Source organism: Vanellus vanellus, assembly GCF_965231255.1.
Source record: "Vanellus vanellus genome assembly, chromosome: 10".
Classification (NCBI taxonomy): Eukaryota; Metazoa; Chordata; class Aves; order Charadriiformes; family Charadriidae; genus Vanellus; species Vanellus vanellus.
Genome location: NC_138915.1, coordinates 24599396 through 24618903, shown reverse-complemented (window position 1 = coordinate 24618903; position 19508 = coordinate 24599396). Strand labels below are relative to the sequence as shown.

Below are 19508 nucleotides of genomic sequence, written 5' to 3'. Positions count from 1 at the left end.
TTATAATATAGTAAATTGATCCTGAACTTCAAGCTCCTCTTTTCTGCTCTGATTTTACTAAAATTAAATGCAACTTTCCAGATATAATCACACCAGACTTGCACAGAATACAAAAATTATTGGTCTACAATGGGGATGAAAAACGTAAAGAAAGCTCTGCTCTGTCGTCCTACACTGGGTATAGAATCATAGAATTGTCTAGGTTGGAAGAGACCCTTGGGATCATCGAGTCCAACCATCTACCCTACTCTACAAAGTTCTCCCCTACACCATATCCCCCAACACCACATCTAAACATCCCTTAAACACATCCAGGGATGGTGACTCAACCACCTCTCTGGGCAGTCTATTCCAATGCCCGACCACTCTTTCTGTGAAAAATTCTTTCCTAATGTTCAGTTCAGTATACAACATTTGAATTTTGATCATTCAGTTATTAACAGAGAGATCTTTCCTAAGGCTTATGAACTTCAACAGTTTTTCCAAATAAAAAAAAGACATATCTCAGACACCACGATGACATTCCCTGAACCGCTACCCAGCTTATCAGGGAAATTCCAAAGGCAATTTTATTTTTCAGGAATGAACGTGTCATTCCTGGTAAAAGTTTTTTACTGCTGTTTTTAAAAACAGCCAAACAGTCCAAGGCATGAAGCAGCATTAAAAAAAAAAAAAAGGTCTACAGTTTGGCAAAATTTTATAAGCTTTATAACCACTGAAAAAGCAGTCTGTCACACAATCTCCAGTATAAATTGTGCTTCCAACTTGGTCTGTAATACATACAAAACAACTGACACACACAATTGTCTGCTATAAAATAATAGTGAAGAGAAAAAAAAAAAGCTTTTTCCGTTAGAACTAAGAAATGTAAAGAATCCCACTAAAGAATGCAGAGGAGTCCTACTTTGCTAACCATACTAGGCAGTTTCTTTGCTCATAGCAATAAGCTTCTTGAACAATACCCCCACCAAACAGTTCTCCAGCATCTTCTCAGACAGATGATTTTTTTCCCTCATGTTCTCCTTACCTTTTCGCTGCTTGCCTTCTGAGGGTTTCTAACTGCTACCCTTGCACAGTCTTTGAATTTCCAACCAACATTCAGTTGTACCTGACCGTACACAGCTCATCTTGAGACCAGTTGCAAGTTGCTTGGCAAATTACCTTCTTTGTCTTAGGTATCTCACTCTCTGAAGCATTGTAAACACTTCTCATATTTATCCTTAAAAAACAGCTGTTAGCACACCATCCAACAAGACAGTCTACTAAAAGAGAAACTGCAGACAGATGGAGAACAGTAAACAGAGGCACCCCTAGACAGAACATCCAGGAAATTGAAACTAAAAGAAAGGAAGTGAAAACTTGGTCACTTGCCTGTGGAGTGTAGGGACCAGGGGTCATAGGATCAAGACTTTCCAGATCTGCCTCCTCTAGTGCTGCTTCCTTAGCAGTAGAGATGTCTGTCTCAAGTTGCGTCAGGTGCTCATCATACTAAGAATAAAGAAGCTTGCTAAGGTTGCAGAACAGAAAATTCAAACATACAAAAACATTACAGTAGAGTTGTCCACATACCTCAGCTAAAGTCTGGTAACAGATATTTACAATCTCCTGGGCTGTTTTGGTGTACTGACTGTCTGGACCTGTAGTAACAAACAAATCTCTTTATGCATTCTGACATTCGCTCAGCTGCTGAGACAGAAAGACTGGTTTTGGTTACACAGCTCTCATGACACAGGTCCCTAAATCTCGGCACCTTCTGATTTAAGGAGAAATATAAATCAGGGTTCACATTCAACTAACAAAGAGCAACCAGTTTGTTCCAGCATTAAAAAGATGATTTAGGAGATCGGAAGGTTGTACACTGTCAATCTCAAAGAAATTCCCAGAAACAAATAACTGAAGCAGAGATGTGTAGAAAATCCTCCCCAAATGTAACTGCCCCATTCTGCACATGATTTTAATTAAAGCAGCACGTGACAGTGATAACATCACTGTTTAAGCATCCCTTTTCTCAGCAGGCAAGGAAAGCAACAACCAGTCTCAGGATTCACGGCTTCGGGCTTTGACAGCACTAAAGAACAGGTGCACAGATGGATTCATTTAAGTACAGAAGGCAGCTGAAGCCTTATTTTCACCACCTACCATTGTACTTAATGCTGTTGGCAAGGATGAGGTTAACATCGTTCAGGAAAGTCTCTCTGTTCTGGTATTTGTGTTTGGAGATATTCTGGAAGAGATTGTCACCCAGTAAGTAATCAAGTCTAAACATCTCTCAAGTGGCTGCTCAGTTCAAGCTACCCACCTTGCGGATAGTCTCCAGGTCCATTGGATTAGCAATCACCTTGTAATAATCCGGAACAAACTTTTTGTTAACTGGATGATGAAATGGCCAAGACTGGAGGAAAGACAACAGACAAGTTTAGAAAGCTTCTGCATAGAATATTTCACAGATTGAGCTACAAATTTCATAAAACGAGCCTCCAGAACTAATTAACACTCAAAATGTATGGGAAATATTTATCACAAATCACCTTGAATCCAATCTTTTAGCTTCAGGAGGGACACAGAAAAAAGATCAACCAGTTGGATTTTTAACTAGGCCTGTTGATACCTGTTTAACAGTAGGAACATGTAATACAATAAAATAATCATACAAAGGGCTTTTCTATTTAATATCACTATTTCCTCCACAACATAACTGCAGTGTCCAGTAAGAACACTCACTGCTTGTACAATGAACAAAGAATATAAACCTAGGTCTGATCTCACAACAAGGGCTCTATATACCAATTTAACTGTTCACCACGGTGTGACGGCATAGAAAAACTCTACAATCTGTTCCTAAACATCAGAAATGAGAACTTGGTGACAACAGAGAATGGAACCAACAAAGTCTTAAAGACAACAGACATTAAGCCCTCTCTCATTCAGTCTAACCACTACAGACTCTTGTTCCTTATGCCATTCAGACACCTCACACATTATAGATGAGTGACACTGAAGTCCTTATTTGTGCAGTTGTACTTGGTAGGCTTGAGGTTATTGTTTGGGGGGTTTTTTAATACTAACAACCTAGTACAACATTGAATAAACCTGATCAATTAGAAATCAGCTTGTGTTTCAGCCACTGGGTGGGGTGGCTGACACCCCAGAGGGCTGTGCTGCCATCCAGCGTGACCTGGACAGGCTGGAGAGCTGGGCAGAGAAGAACCTAATGAGGTTCAACAAAACCAAGTGCAAGGTCCTGCACCTGGGGAGGAAGAATGCTAGACACCAGTACAGGTTAGGGGCTGACCTGCTGGGAAGTAGCTCTGAGGAGAAGGATCTGGGGGTCATGGTAGACAGTAAATTATCCATGGCCCAGCAATGTGCCCTTGTCGCCAAAAAGGCCAATAGAATCCTGGGCTGCATAGGGAAGAGTGTGGCCAGTAGGTCGAGGGAGGTCATTCTCCCCCTCTACTCGGCACTGGTGAGGCCACAACTGGAATACTGTGTCCAGTTTTGGGCTCCCCAGTTCAAGAGGGACAGGGAACTGCTGGAGCGAGTCCAGCAAAGGGCAACTAAGATGATTAAGGGCTTGGAGCACCTCCCTTATGAGGAAAGGCTGAGAGAGCTGGGACTCTTTAGCCTGGAGAAGAGAAGGCTGAGGGGAGACCTTATTATGGCGTACAAGTATCTAAAGGGTGGGTTGAAGGAGGATGGAGCCAGGCTCTTTTCATTGGTTCCAAGTGACAGGACGAGGGGCAGTGGGCACAAGTTAGAACACAGGAAGTTCCGTTCAAATACACGGAAACACTTCTTTACGGTGAGGGTGACAGAGCACTGGATCAGGCTGCCCAGGGAGGTTGTGGAGTCCCCTTCCCTGGAGATTTTCAAGACCCGCCTGGATGCAGTCCTGAGTAATGTGCTCTGGGCAATCCTGCTTTGGCAGGGGAGTGGGACTAGATGATCTCTAGAGGTCCCTTCCAACTCTGAAAATTCTGTGATTCTGTGATTCTGCGATTCATTTGCACCTGAAAGCTGTACCTTTGGAGAGTGCTTTGAGATCTACCAAAGCAAGTGCTGCATAAGCAGCAGAAGAGTATGTTTCATAATGACCATGCTTAATGAAAATCAGTGGTTTTATATTAATGGGAGGTTGACACAGGCACTATTAAGGAGTGGCAGGAGCAGAAAAAAAAGTGGAACCCAGCCGTCACTTCCGGACCTTTGCTCCAGTGAAGGGGGTGAGTACAGGTGTGTCTGTGCCACTCAGAAAAATCACAGGCCAGCTCCCTGACAGAGCACTCTGTCGTTTAGGGTTTTTTTTTGCAGTGCACTAAGGACAACAATGTAAATATACAGCCACGGGACTATATCAGCCCATTTTTCATATCACACACACACACTCAAGGTACATACATCTGGAACTGCCATCATCTTTTGAGTGACAATGTTATCCAAAATGAAGGAAAAGGCCACTTGGTCATCATCATCCAGGAGGGGATTAATTGCTTTTTCTAATCGAGCCAGTTTATCTTCCTTCTGCAACAAAAGTAAGGAACACCAGTGGTTGGCCCGAGATTAATAGGTGTTAATTAACGTCCCAGTAAGACTCCCATTCACCTTTTTATGAAGACACGTGTAAATAAGAGAGGATAACAGCCTAGATATAAGCCTACATACAAGATAAAGTAACACAAGTAACAAATGAGCATCTGTTTTTTTTGAGAAAGACTCCAATGTGAACTGTTTTAAATTGTAAAAATTCAAATACACCCCGGGGTGGGCAGAGGAGTCCTCTTATTATTCTACTCTCCTTATTTGCCTACTCACGTCCTCTGTCCTCAAATTCCTCAACCACCCCCGATCATCCCCTCCCTCTCCACTCTGACCACAACTCATTCACAAGACTTGCCTCTTTCAGCTTCTCATCACACAGGTCCAGCATGGACTGAGATATCTGTGTCAGTGAGTGCTTTGGCCCTGCAAACACACAGCAAGTATGGTGAGATACTCCAGACTGATTAAAAAGGCCAATTATGTCACAACAGGAATTAACCTTTACTCCTAAAGCATCACTGATTATATCTCTAGCACAATGGGGAGGAAGTATATTCTCAATACACACAATTACTAAAATTCAGTATTGATCTTATATGACAAAAGGTTATTTGTAGCAAATAGTCATGCTTTTGGTATGCATTCTGTTAAGGTTTGGAAACCCTATGGGGAAAGCAGCTGTGCCTGTGGAAGACTGGCCTCTAAGCCCTCCACCTTTGCCAAATTTTCAGAGTGTAAATCATGAAACTTCTGTTTCCTTCACTAAATCCAGTCAGTGAAGCAGAACTGCTAAGGACAGTAAGATGGACATTTAAGGAATACTCAGAAAACTACAGCTTAAAGTAATTTCACAATTGCTCGGACATGGAAACAAGTATTTGCAACAGATATTTGCAAACAGATCTAAGGGATAGAGAAGGGACTTAACTGTCAAAATAATAAAGCAAGCAGTAAAGGCACAAAACCAGTGCTGTCAGTGTCACACTGAATGCTGCACAGCCCAGAGAGGCTCGATGCAGCTGGGAAGATTTTTTATCTGTTGAATTAATACCTTTTGGACAAAGACCTTTCTATCAGCAGTCAGAATACAGCTGACCTACAGCTGCTCAATGAATCAGCACTTTTCCCCAGCAGAGCCATGCTTTACTGCAGAATCTATGCTTTTTATTTTTTTAAACTAGCTTTCTCACATTCCCAAATGGGGAAAAAAATTACTGCAACTAAGAACCAAAACACGCAAAATCATTCCAGTAAACTCTACTCAAAACCGCATGTTCCGAGGCAATGGCTTCAGAAGGTGTGAACTATTCCTAATTGTATTGAAAGATTCATTCATTAAAGTACAATATTGAGTAAATAAGTTCACAAGGTTCTCCCCACCAATCCATGTCTGAAAGGAAAAAGGAAGGACACTCAAAACGTAGTCTACTGAAAACAATGTTTTGCTTTGCTTCACCTTATATGAAGGGGATACGCAGGGCTGCTTCAGTGCAGTTTGACTTAATACACGCACCAGTGTCCTCAGTCATTGAGAGGTTCATAATTAAACTTCAGTTACCACATCACAGTCATCATTTAGTTATTGTTAAATGGTCAGGTCCCCTTCTTTCTTATTTATGAATTAGCTCATTAACATTAATATAGTCTTCCAGGATATCTGGAAAAACACGTTTATTGTTGCCATCTGACAGTGAATTTATTCTGCTTTTCTGTTGCTTTCGTTATTTCTAAAAGTAAAGGACCCACACCTCATACACATACAACCTATTCACAGAAACACAGTTTCCTCACACTGTCAATAGCCTACCATTGTACGTCGCACTGTTCTTAACAATTAGTTCCAGATGTTCTCTGAACTCTTCTCGGGATGGGTACTGCCGCTTACGAACATTTTCACGCAGGGTCTGTAAATCCATGGGCCGAGTAATAATCTTATAATAATCTTTGACAACTTTTGGATTTACAGGTGTATGAAAGGGGTATGTCTGAGGAAGAAAAGAAAAAAATGAATGCTTATTAACGCAGTACTAGCACAGCCAATCTCAGTTTAACCTCCACAGTTGAGTAGGCACCAGGGAAAATACGATAAGCTCAGCCCCACAGTGGCTATCACTTCCTTCTACAAAATGTTCTTTAATACCATTATAAGAAGAAAAATCTCACAAAGAATTCTCAGATGGTATTTTTGGTTATGCAGCACAAAAATCAAGAAATTGAACTTTAAATTCTTGTTTCAACTCAAGTCTTCCATTTAATCTTTTGATTTTGCAAGTTTCTGGTAAAATCTGGTCAGAAATAGGGAAGTACATAATTTTCTCCAGCGTCACACATATAAAAGTATTGCACATCGCTACATCAAGTGTTATGCATCTTTTTCTGGTTTTGTTGGAAAAAAAAAAAAAAAATCAAATCCCAGGCTCTGAATATGCACACATACAAAACTATTCAACATTATTTACTGACATGGATGTTTTAATTTCAAAAAAGATTCTGAGCTGAGCTAACTTATGAAATGGCACACACCAACTGTGTGCAAGGCAGGGGGGAAAGGGGTGGTACAACCCTCATCTGAGAAAAGCCTAGCATCGTTTTGGTGTCTACAACCAACCTACTTCAATCATATTGCTTAAGACACGGGTTTTTGATCTCATAGCTTAAACTTACATTAGGAAGATCCCTTATGTCATTGATGATGCCCTCCAAGATAGATGACAGCGTCACCATGGGATCTGTTCGCCGTCGGTGGATAGATTTATGAGGACGCTAAAAAAATCAGACGCAGAAAAATTAAGGCAGTTCCAAGATGCAAAATATCGACCCACAGAAATCCTAGGCAATTTAGTTTATTCATTTACTAGGCAGGTATCTCCATTGCATGCAGAGGATACACAGGAGTAACAAAAACTGGCCGGTTGGTACAAACAGAAATAGAGATGCTGCAATCAGCTCAGTAACACCTTCACTCACATTCAGGTAATCACAGTGAACGGTTGTCCCTACTCGCCGTTTCTTCTTTGGAGGAAGCTGCTGTTTAGGAAACTTCAGGACCAGTGATTTCCTGCGAACCTCATCGGCACTAGGTAAAAACAAAAAAGCGTAATAGTTTCTCCAGCCCTCTTGTGAATCAAGACCACTTGTCCCCCAGTATGGGCTCTGGTCCCATCTGCCATAATACCAAATACACAATCAAAATACACTAGTAATAGTCTGTGTAAAACCCTGTCACTTTATTCCTGTGATTAATATACGTGAGTATTCTGCACTAACCTCTGAATTGTTTTTTCTTACTAATCATCAGTATCTCTGCCTTTTCCCTTACCTCTCAATCAGTTGTTTTCCCAGGACAATTTTTGTTCCTTCTACTTTGATGAGTTCTTCATTATCATTGTGAATGACTGTTTTTTCCAGCTCTTCCTCCTGCTCCTCAGTCATTGCAACAGGATTAGAAGGTGGCGCATTTGTTTGGTAGTAAAGAGGGCAGAACTTATTAGTCCTCATATGGCCAATTGCACCACATGCTCCACATTTTAGCTGCAAAAATGTAAGAAAGATGACAGATCAGAATTCATACACAGGCTCCTAATTTAGAGGCAAAGTATCATTAAAATCCCCTATAGTCAGGACATCACTAGAACAGAAAACTTCTCCAATACCCAACACCTGTTAGCATGCTTTATGTATCGATATGCTTACTTTCAAGTCTGGACGCTCTTTCATTTTCTTGGGCTTCTTTTCTGGAGGGCCCTTGAGTTTCTCTTTTTCTTGGTTCCGTTTTAACCGCCGTAATTGTTCCTGTATCCTGCGCCGCTCCTTCCGCATTTCCTCACGGTGCTGTTCATCAAATAGAGCAAACTTTCGTCTGGGGGAAGAAGGGGGAAAACAAAACCAAAACAAAAACCACAAAGATTTTCATCTGAGTTGATGATTTACCAGGTACTCTTCTGCCAGGTCAATCACCGTACAAAATTTGTAATACCGTCCAATGGACAGCCATTACATCTCTCTGTCTCTACACAATTACAGTGCCAGGCTTCTACACTCAATTCTACCTTTTTTCATGCTGCCAACAGAATGAAATACTCTACACACAAAGTTAAAAAGAAAAAAAAAAAAAGAAAAAAATCGCATAGGTCTTACATGAACTCTTCATCCTTAGTAGTCCGTATTCGGCAGTAGGCATCAATAACAGCCGGCTTTCGAACTGTCTCACACCTCACATATTCTTTCCCATCCTCATCTCTAAATGTGCGATAGATTTTGAGGCGGCGGCCAGTGGCAGAAGAATTAAGGCTGGTTACAGAGGCAGTGTCATCATCTTTGTGAGAATTTGCTGAGGCTCCTGAAGCTGATGCTACAACAGAGTGTTTTATTTGCTTTTAATTTCTTTCACATTGTAGAAACATCATTGTTTAAATAGAGCAGATAGTTTTGGGTTAAAAACTTCAAGACACCTATCCAGGAAAACCTAAGCAACAGAAGACTTTCCCTTGCTCGTTTATGTTCTCTTATCATGGCACATATCAACCTGAAACAAAGGTATAATACTGAATTATCCACAGGGATGACAAAGCCAAAAGGAACAGCTACAGTCAACAAGGACCCGCAGGTGCCTAAGCGCAACCTGTAAGGCAACTGCAACATGGCCCTGCAGATTGCTTATCGTTACAGTGGTTTTGATGATAGGTCTGGAGATCTGGCAGAAACTGCAAGTCAACGATTATCCAGTTCTCCAACCAGTGCTACAACAGTGAGCTAGACTTATCTTGCGTGACCACAGAATCTTTCCAGCACCACCCATAACTTTGGTTGAGAGATTTTGTTCAAGGTAAGTGACAAGTGGTGTTCCTCAGGGGTCAGTACTGGGACCGGCACTATTTAACATCTTTGTCGGTGATGTGGATGTTGGGATGGAGTGCACCTTCAGCAAGTTTGCCGACGACACCAAGCTGTGTGGAGTGGCCGACACACTGGAGGGAAGGGATGCCATCCAGAGGGACCTGGACAGGCTGGAGAGATGGGCCCATGCCAACCTCATGAAGTTCAACAAGGCCAAGTGCAGAGTCCTGCATGTGGGCTGGGACAATCCCATGCACAAATCCAGGCTGGGCAGAAAACGGATGGAAAGCAGCCCTGAGAAGGACTTGGGGATGCTGGTGGATGAGAAGCTCTACATGAGCTGGCAATGTGCACTCGCAGCCCAGGCGGCCAACCGCATCCTGGGCAGCATCAAAAGAAGCGTGGCCAGTAGGGCGAGGGAGGGGATCCTGCCCCTCTGCTCCACTCTGGGGAGACCCCACCTGGAGTACTGTGTCCAGCTCTGGAGCCCTCAACAGCAGAAGGACATGGAACCGTTGGAGTGGGTCCAGAGGAGGCCACGAAGATGATCAGAGTGCTGGAGCACCTCTGCTGTAAAGACAGGCTGAGAGAGTTGGGGTTGTTCAGCCTGGAGAAGGCTCTGGGGAGACTTTATAGCAGCTGAAGGGCGCCTACAAGAAAGCTGGAGAGGGACTTTTTACAAGGACATGTGATAGGGCAGGGGGGAATGGCTTCAAACTGGAAGAAGGGAGATTCAGATTAGAGAGAAATTTTTCACTTTGAGAATGATGAAGCACTGGAACAAATTGTCCAGGGAAGTTGTGGAGGCCCCATCCCTGGAGGTGTTCAAGGCCAGGGTGGACAGGGCTTTGAGCAACCTGGGCTGGTGGGAGGTGTCCCTGCCCATGGCAGGGGGGTTGGAACAAGATGATCTTTAAGGTTCCTTCCAACCTAAACCATTCTGTGATTCTATAACACTGGATATCTTTCATAAGGCAACAATCATCAGCAAATCACCCACATATCCCTTACTAAATTATTCCAGCAGTTATTTAATTAGTGATTTGTTCCCAATCTGGGTTTCCAACAGCAACAACAATGCTGACTCAGAAGCAGCAGAGCTCAACTTTGCTCATACACATGCAACAAGTAACAGTGGTCATGAACACCGTCATACACAGAAGCTTGTTCACAGGTCAAACCCTTTTACCTGCCAGTTCAGGACATGTTTAGTTCTCTGTTGGAATGCACTTAAAATAAACATGTCTCCAGGGGATCCAAATCTGGCAGCTGCCCAATTACCTCCCAAACACACTGCTGCAGCAAACAGCATAACAGACACTGCTATCAGCCTACATATTGAGAGTATCTGTTTCACATATGTAGCTGTGTTTACACAGAAGATCCAATTGCAGTACCATAAGCTGGTTGCAGGAACTATTTGTGAACACATCTTAAGACAACTACTCAAAAACAACCCACCCACCCCACCCCCCCCCAAAAAGGGGAAACTTAAGCAGCAAGCAGCAGTGAATATCTAAAAAAAAGAGTAAGTTCATAGTTCAAAATAAGAAAAGCTATGGAGCAAAAAAACACTTTAAATGCATTTTCAGCTCAGGAGAAAGAAGCAGCCCCAAATAAGCATGCCTATGCATTCTCCCTGTAAGGAATTCCCACTCTCCTCCGAGAAGCCAGATCACCACACTTTGCAGCCTGACACAAAGTTCTGCATCCCTTCCCAGGCACATTCTGCTGGTTGCCACTACTTACACAGCCCCTTTTTGTCTCTCCTGTCCTTTTTGCCCCTCTCTTTGTCATTGCCACTGTCTTCTCCCAGAAGCATCCTTTGCAATTCCTTTCGTTCCTGCTCTTCTCTTTCCCGAGAGAGCTGAGAACTGGTTTTCTTGTTCTGTAACATATTCTCAATATTTTTTCCCATCTCTTCAAAGTCACTGTCTTCAGCTGAGCTGCTATCTGTGTCTGTTGACAGGATCTCAGTGGATTCCAGAACCCTGAAACAGAAGGCACCTAGAAAGTTACTTAGTTCCTCCCCCCGCCACAAAAAATCAGCCTGTTACCTTCCCAGAAATACAAGGGTAAAAATGACACAAAGGTTTGAAAATAAATGTTGCAAATCACTACTACAAGAATAGGCACAATATATTCCCTTCTCAGTCCTCCTGTAATCCCAATGTCCAAAAGATCAATTGTTCCAAGCCAATCTTCTCCATCAACAGTACTATATTGCCTCCCCACTCCCAAGTTTTGAGCCAGAGAAAGGATTAATGCATGAATTCTTCTGGCAGTTCAAAGAATAGGACATAGAATTGGTAGCTGCTACCCAAGAGAGAGATGGCAAACCACTGAAAGGCAGACGGACGGACGGACGGAAGGAAGGAAATAGGGCGGTGAACTACTGATCTGTGGAACAGTAGGACTTTTCATGCCATTATATGTGGCAGACTATGCAACTCATTCTACCTTTCCAAAAGGTTTATGACAGCAAGACACTAAGGCTAACGCATAAGTTTCTATTAACAGCCAAAGCCCTCTTTCTCAGTGCTGTATTTTGTGGGCCCAACCAGCTGAATCAACATCTCTACCACTACATATCAGCGAGCCCCAGGCACACATAGTTCTGGACTTTTAAGGTGGGGACAGGGTGGGGTTCAAGGCTGTAAACATCAGATAAGAACTTACTTATTTTGTAAATCAAAGATGCGCTGACACTCTTCTTTGTATCTCTCCTGATGTTCTGCTACAGAAAACCGAGACCCACGTGCAAATTTGCTCATAGGACCTTCCCCTGAACGAGCCTGCTCTGTAGACATCGTACGTACCACATCAATCACTTCCCACCGGGACAGCTTCTTTATCTGGAAAGAGGAAGACAGACCAGAAATGGCTTTAGAGACTTACAACTGAGGTAGCTGACTGCGAATTTCAACTCCTTTCCACACAAGGTCAGAGTAGAAAAGTACACGTCCCATCAGCTGCTGAATCCGTTACTGAGAGAACTCTGTAACCTGTTCCAGGTTCATGCTCACCTCCTCTTCAGGCACTCCAAATTTACGCAGAAGCTGTTTGGCATTTTTGAGAGAAAGTCGGCGCAGATCAGCATCTGTGCCAGTCACTGTCTTTTTCACCGGCTGAGGTTCTTTATCATCCTGTTCAGAGAAAGATGCAGCCTATTAATGTCATCAGATAATAGTCTTTCCTAGGCTCATCTTGTGATATTTTCTCTTCCTGATGCCCCAATATGTACTACATTTCTCCCACGTGTCTTTCCAGTTATTGCTCCTTTTCAACCTGACCTTGGGAACCATACCTTCTGCTGAGTTGGTTTGTTTGGAATCTTCACATAAGAAAATCCTTCACCACAACCAGTAGGATCTGCTACACCAGTTACTTCTAGGAGGCACTTGCCCTTCATAGCAGCAATGAAGGCTCGTGTGGTGTTCCATGGAGCTGTGCGCACCTGCCAGGAAGAAGAGAAACATGCTTGCACAATCCTGCTACCATCAAGGAGAATTCCAAGCTTTTTATTTTGGATTCTTCCAACCATACTGAGAAATTTCAATTGACATAATGAGGGTGAATTCCGCTGCTTGATCCTTCAGCTGCCCTAATAAAACCTCTATGAAGAACAAAAGTGCTAGGTAAGTCACAAAAGTCATTTAAGGCAAAAAGCCTACTCCTGAAAGGACCTGGCAAGAAGGATCCCCAAGCACAGTTATAAGCTTGGCAGCATAGTTCCCAGCAAAGCCACAAGAACATTTAATCCACTGAATCCTACTTTAATTACATCCTTCATATTTACAGACCTCGTTTCTCTCCTGCCGTGCTGATTTATATATTAGCATGCACACTCATTCATTGCTCTGACAGTACCTCATCATCAATCTTCATTTGGAAATCCTCTTCATTCTCCTCTTCTGGTGCAAAGAAGGATTTCTCCCCATAACCTGCATCCTGCAGAGAAATATTAGGAAAAATGAGAACCTGAAGTCTTAAAAAGGTTACTGGAGAGAGAACTAGAAACATATTATGAATCTCCTGTGGAGACTACGGGGAGACCTTATAGCAACTTTCTTGAATCTGAAGGGGGCCTATCCGAAGGGCTGGAGAGGGATTTTTACAAGGGCATGTAGTGATAGGACGAGGGAGAATGGCTTCAAACTGGAACAGGGGAAATATAGAACAGGTATTAGGAAAAAAATTTTCACTCTGAGGGTGGTGAGGCACTGGAACAGGTTGCCCAGAGAGGTTGTTGAGGCCCCATCCCTGGAGGTGTTCAAGGCCAGGGTGGACAGGGCTTTGAGCAACCTGGGCTGGTGGGAGGTGTCCCTGCCCATGGCAGGGGGGTTGGAACAAGATGATCTTTAAGGTCCCTTCAAACTTAAACCATTCTGTGATTCTATTCTATGACTTGTCATCCCAAACAAGCACACTTACACAGACAGGTGTTTGCAAGATTCGCTGTGACCGACAGCACTGCAGATGTTAAACTGCCCAGTATTTTGACAAACTCCGTAACTAATTACTGCACTGAACTTCAAAAAAAAAAATCACCAGTCTCTCTCACAGCCACATACTGGTTACTTTCTGCTGTAGACCTCCCAGTAGAAACATAAGCCCTTTCTCATACCTTCCCTTTGCTATCTTTGAGCATAGCTAACTCACTATCTAAATAATAGGTGGTAAGAGTATGTCTCTCTCTTCAAGAAGTCAACTCCCTTTTTACATAGCAGAAAACTTAGCAAGTTGCCCATCAATAAGGGCCCTGATGCACCTACTTTATAGCAAAAATAGCTTTAGGCAGAAGGTGTTACCTAGCCTCACCCTTCACAGAACTACTCGTCAGTAACTTGCCTTAGAACTTATAAGGACTGTTTACCTTCAATCGCTGCTCAGCCGCAATCATGCTGTAATAAGCACAGCACTGCTCTGGGGATACCATTGCTCTGATCTCTTCCTCTGTCGGCAACCTGAAATCTGGCTTTAAGACCCACCAATTTGAGTCCATCCCTGAAAAATGCACAGATCAAACACTGAGTACTTTCGCACAGACGTTGGACGCCATCATAATCCTAAGTGTATTTCAAGATCCAGTACCCTGCTGTAATGCTGGCAAAAGGAGCAAGTATGACATATCTGTGACATACCACTCAAAGTGATAGGATTTTTCATTCTGCGTTTGTCTAAATCAACACCCCCTAACTTAGCACCTGTTATATCAGCAAACTCTCATCATTCATGCTCATTCAATGTATAAAATCCATTCCAAAAGCATCTAATGCACTTTTCACTTCCTCACCTCAAACTACTTTGCCCCATGGCTAGCCTAAAAAGCTTTGTATTACCACCTGCTTATCATTCTGCATATACACAAATAGGAACTCTCAAGAGCACCATTAGATTAACGAAGATGGGACAAGCTTCTACTGGCATGTATTTGCTTGCAAAACACAACACAGCCATACAAAAAGGGAAGCGAATATGTGTGTGTGGATGTCATACATTGTTACTTTACAAGTAAATCATTGCCCAAAGGGTTATAAAAAAAAAAAATGTCAAAACTGTAGTCACTTCTCACCATCAAGCACACTTGTGCCAAAAGAAAGTGGACATTTATAAAAATTGGAACAAAAAACCTACCAGATTACACGTCAGTTCTTCAAATAGATGTTTTCAAAAATGGTTTATCAGGAGGAGATGTTGCCTCCTGCTCTGTTTGGAACTCCAAGGGCAGCAAAGAATGGCTGACGTCCACATAAAATCTTTAAATACCTGTGCGTTTGAAATCAGCACAAAGTTTCAGCCGCTTTCGTATGCTACTCTCCGAGTGTGAGGGAAAGGCCTTCTTGATATCCTCCATGCGAATTCTCCGAGGACGGTCCCTGCTTTTCCAGAAGAGGCGATAAATAAAAACCTACAAGACAAGACTCACAAATTTGTGATGTCCGAAGAACGAACAGAACAAACCTGCAAAGACAGCATAGACAATGCTGTTACTCTAGCGACTTCTTCAGACTTCCTACTTAAAACCCATTGTTTCTTATAAATTTACTTAGGATAAGCTTTCCAAGCGACATGTCTGCTTCAGGTTCAGCTATTTTTTGAGAGGGAGATGTGGAAAAAATATTTGCCTTGAAATTTTGCATTATCACATTACAAACAATCATGCTTTGGTACAGAAATTTGAACTCTGGGAATGGCAGGGATCTTCCTGCTCTGCAAATATCTCTTCAGTTATAATTTTGAATTAAACTGACAGTAAATTACTAGAAAATTTCTCTAAAATCTAAATTTGGGTATATTTATTTGAATGGTCACTGACAGTCCCAAAGATCTAGGAAATCAACAGAGACCTATGAAGCAACTCTAATTCTGTGCGGTTATAGGACATAAAACCCTTTAAGATCCCTTAATTGTCCCTTAGTAAAACCCACATAACTCATTTTATACATCATACCCATTTCAAAGTTCATTCTAATGTCTTCAGTTTCCTACACTTTTATATAAAACTTATAACCCTTTATTTTGCCTAATAAAAAGCCTCAGATAGGATGCAAGTAAACAGAAGAAGCATCCTATAAATCACGGTTAAACGGCAACCAAAATAGTCTGTATGGTTAACAGCCATCTCTTGTAGTGCTCTCACCTGACATAAAAAAAAATAAAAAAACAAATAACCCCCAAAAAACCCACCATGAAAAAAATAGGAGCCATAGCAGGGCAATGAGCTTCTCTAATCAAGTCTGTCCACGTGAGGCCCAGGCCTATGCCAAGGGCTTTCTCCAAAGACCCCTCAGATCCCCAACCTGACTCTTATCCTCTTATCACATACCTGCAGAAAATCTCTGATATGGGTGTTAGCTCGTTTCGAGTTGGGACCAGGTACTTCATAAAGTGGGCACTCCTGACCAACTACAAAAATATCCACTAATTCTCGAACATAATAGCCTTGTCGTGTCCGAATAATCAGGAAATCTGTTTCAGGCATCTTATGTAAATAGATAGGGGCCCGGAAAAGGTTGTTTTCAAATGCCTAAAAAGAGAAACAAATTCAAGTTTGAAATTCAGGTATTGATCAAATTTTCTGTAACTCAATCTACAAAAAAGACCTTAAAAAAACAAACAACAAACAAAAAATCCCAGTAATTCCAACGGCACGCTATCATTTATATCACAATATACGAAGATATGCAGTCAGAACATTCCTTGTTTATGCAGAGAACAACCGAGGCTGAAGCACAAAAGTATAAGAAAACCTAGAACAAATGTCGAAAGAGTTTGAAGACCTCTTTGGACTGACCTTTAAGGAGGTACTTTAAAAAGGAGTAGTAAGAACATATACGCAGAAGAACACTATAACCACAGCAACCAGCCCAGGACACACGCACAGTCTGGGAATGGGAGGAGGCAAGGACTGAAGACTTTACTTGGGGAAGGAGGTTTTAAGAACCTAACCAGAAAAGCAGAGAGCAGCAAAGTTCAGCGTTTAAAGGTAAAGTTTAAACTGGCGCCAAGGAGGCACTAGACTGAGTGGAACTAGAAAGACCATCCTCTTCTATAAAGGGTTTTCTCCATCCATAGGGCTTCCACAAGCCTTACTCACCGCTACTCTCCCACACTTCCCTCATCCACATTGCAAAGCTTTCCCTGAGATGGCCCTTCATCACAGATAAAACAGGACTTCTGGAAAGCCTGAAGTCCTCTTAGGCTTGAACAATAAGTCAGTCAGTTTCGTGATGAATCTCTAATATCAACCTTCACCTTACTTTTTTCCTGTGGTAGAGCAGGAAGTTACAGCAGAATTACTGCTGCAGCAAAAGCAGCTAGCATTGACTGAAATCGATTTCTTTTTACATTTATCATGGATTTTGTAACCAGGTAGTCATTACAACATCTTTAATTCCTCTCCCCATCTCAGCTCTATGTATTTCAAGAACAGACAAAGGCTCATAAAAGCAGAGGTCTACACACCTGACTAGTAACTGGCATCCAGCAGACAACTAGCAGCACAATTCTCAAAGTACACAAAACAATGCTTACACATCCTGGATCATGATAAATCCACATCATCTGTCTCCTCCAACACCTATTTACTGAGCTCCTCAACATTCAAGCAGCTTTGGCCTTCCACTCAGTCCTCTCTAACAGTATTTCTAATGCCATCACAAAGCAAAGCAGCAAAGATTCACTTCCTGCAATTCCTATCATTCCTACAACAATTTTAAAAAGCATACAACAGAGGGATATTTAAAAAAAAGCCAAGAACTGAATTATTATCAGTAAACAAAGAGACTTAAACTGGAAATGAAACCAAATCTGTTTGTTTGGAAGTTGATTCGTGATTCAATAAACAGGGCATAAAACATTCTGCCTAACTCCATGTTCAACTTCTCTGTCTTCTTATGCTTGCTTTTCTCACCTGCAGTAACTGGCCTGGATGCAGAGAACCCAGGAACGGAGAAGTGTGACAATAAACAGTCTCTCCATATTTACAGTCTGGAGCTCCTGGGTCTTTGCCAGGTTTCTGCAATGTGCAATGAAAGTGCAGTTAGCGCTCAGCAAGAGGCAGGAGAAAATCACTGTCCGACAGCAAAACCTGCATACTCACCCTTTTGTAGTAATTTTTAATCTTTGTTGCCATGCCAACCTGCATCATTAAAGGGGCATTTTCCTCACTGTATTCAGCAAGGATGAGATCTCCATCCTTGCCAGTTAGGTCCTGCGGTGTGCGCATGAAGAACATTTCACCCCCACCAGAAGCCTGACGCTCCTGCTCTCTCATCTGTGCCAGTGAAAAGACAGCGTTAGGAAAACAGCACATCAAAGAGATCTGCTGTGCAAATGGAGCCACAGCAGACATCAGATACAGAGAAAAATTACTGTACCTTGGCTTTCTTTTTTATGTGCTTCAGCAGAGGTTGCACAGCATGGGGCCCTGGTTGGGACAAGGCACCAAAAGAGTATTTCTTCAGGGGAGGCCGATGAAATTGTCGGAGCTTCATAGGACCCATATGGGTGGGAAAGAATGGCTGGCGAAGTTCCACTGCTGGGATAGAGTGCTAACAGAGGAACAAAAAGTGTGTTAAGAATAACACATATCATCTCAAAACCAAGATCATCCTCCTATCCTGCTAACCCTTATATAACAGAACCTAGTAATATTTTTAGGTCTGCTAGCGGCAATACCAGTGCACTGAAATTCACTTGTTATCATGCATGTTGCCTTTTGACAGAAAGTGCTTAGATCCCATTATAGATCTTTCCTTTCTGTACAGAGACAACTTTAACTGTACTATTTCAAACGGTACCCAATGAGAGGATGTTTTTTATAAACTAGGGGTATGCAAAGCCATTATCCCTATCAGTGGGAGAGAAGTGCCTTTGGAATTACATACATTTTTCCTGTTACAGAAGAGGCTGGAATTGGATGAGGTTTTAGAAGAGGTCACTGGATACCACAATGAAGGAGGAAAAAACTACCACCTCTTCACCTAGGGCTAGTGAGCAGTAGTTCAAATTCATCATTACCTAACTATCCAGACTAAAATACACACTAGGAGCAGAAGTACAGCCTCACCTTTTGACTATCTGCACCACTTTCCCCCCTCCCACTACTGCTTCAGAAAGAGTCCTGCAGAAAGAGACACCAAACAAAAGCATGGCAAGTATGCTACAGCAAGATCTAGCACCTAAACATCAATTTGATGGGGCAATCAAGAAAAGTTAGTTCAAACTCATTTCTAATCATTTTAATTAAACAACAATAAAACTGTCTCTCTCATGAACACTTAACTGACCCGCTTTAATCAAAATTCTGTTTTTCTACAAATCCTAAATCATTCTTTCAGCTAGAAACCTCCTATCAAGACACTCTGTCTCTGACTCTATAGCCAACACTACTGTGACTACCTGAATGATGTTGCCTCCAAAGGTTCCTCGAAGTCCTTGCTGTTTCGGGTAGTAAAACTCATCGTTGGAAAGGTTCCAGGGATCCTTCACTTCTGGCTGAGACATGTTCTAATTCAATTTTAAACAGAGAGAGGTGTGTCAAAAAATAAAAATAATTAAAAAAAAAAAAAAATCACTCTTTCCCACGTCATTCCCAACCTGCAAGATGCTAATGCTAATGCTTATGC

The 19508-nt window shown here is 42.1% G+C and overlaps 1 protein-coding gene across 3 annotated transcripts in view; it reads right to left on the bottom strand.

The window, feature by feature from the left end:
• The window catches only part of TAF1 (TATA-box binding protein associated factor 1), a gene marked incomplete at its 5' end in the record, with an annotated part of 37590 nt that overhangs the window by 7607 nt on the left and 10475 nt on the right, over positions 1–19508 (bottom strand). The window contains 24 exons of one of the 3 annotated variants that reach the window (XM_082488126.1): positions 1339–1488; positions 1570–1637; positions 2140–2224; positions 2300–2392; positions 4399–4521; positions 4895–4962; positions 6347–6524; positions 7204–7302; positions 7507–7615; positions 7859–8070; positions 8233–8398; positions 8677–8890; positions 11125–11366; positions 12055–12230; positions 12402–12521; positions 12683–12832; positions 13246–13326; positions 14252–14382; positions 15145–15286; positions 16205–16405; positions 17792–17896; positions 17981–18154; positions 18258–18431; positions 19282–19389. In XM_082488126.1, the coding sequence (XP_082344252.1) occupies positions 1339–1488; positions 1570–1637; positions 2140–2224; positions 2300–2392; positions 4399–4521; positions 4895–4962; positions 6347–6524; positions 7204–7302; positions 7507–7615; positions 7859–8070; positions 8233–8398; positions 8677–8890; positions 11125–11366; positions 12055–12230; positions 12402–12521; positions 12683–12832; positions 13246–13326; positions 14252–14382; positions 15145–15286; positions 16205–16405; positions 17792–17896; positions 17981–18154; positions 18258–18431; positions 19282–19389 (3369 nt within the window). The remainder of the gene's footprint in view (positions 1–1338; positions 1489–1569; positions 1638–2139; positions 2225–2299; positions 2393–4398; positions 4522–4894; positions 4963–6346; positions 6525–7203; positions 7303–7506; positions 7616–7858; positions 8071–8232; positions 8399–8676; positions 8891–11124; positions 11367–12054; positions 12231–12401; positions 12522–12682; positions 12833–13245; positions 13327–14251; positions 14383–15144; positions 15287–16204; positions 16406–17791; positions 17897–17980; positions 18155–18257; positions 18432–19281; positions 19390–19508) is intronic. The other 2 variants (XM_082488127.1, XM_082488125.1) reach the window with 2 other exon arrangements.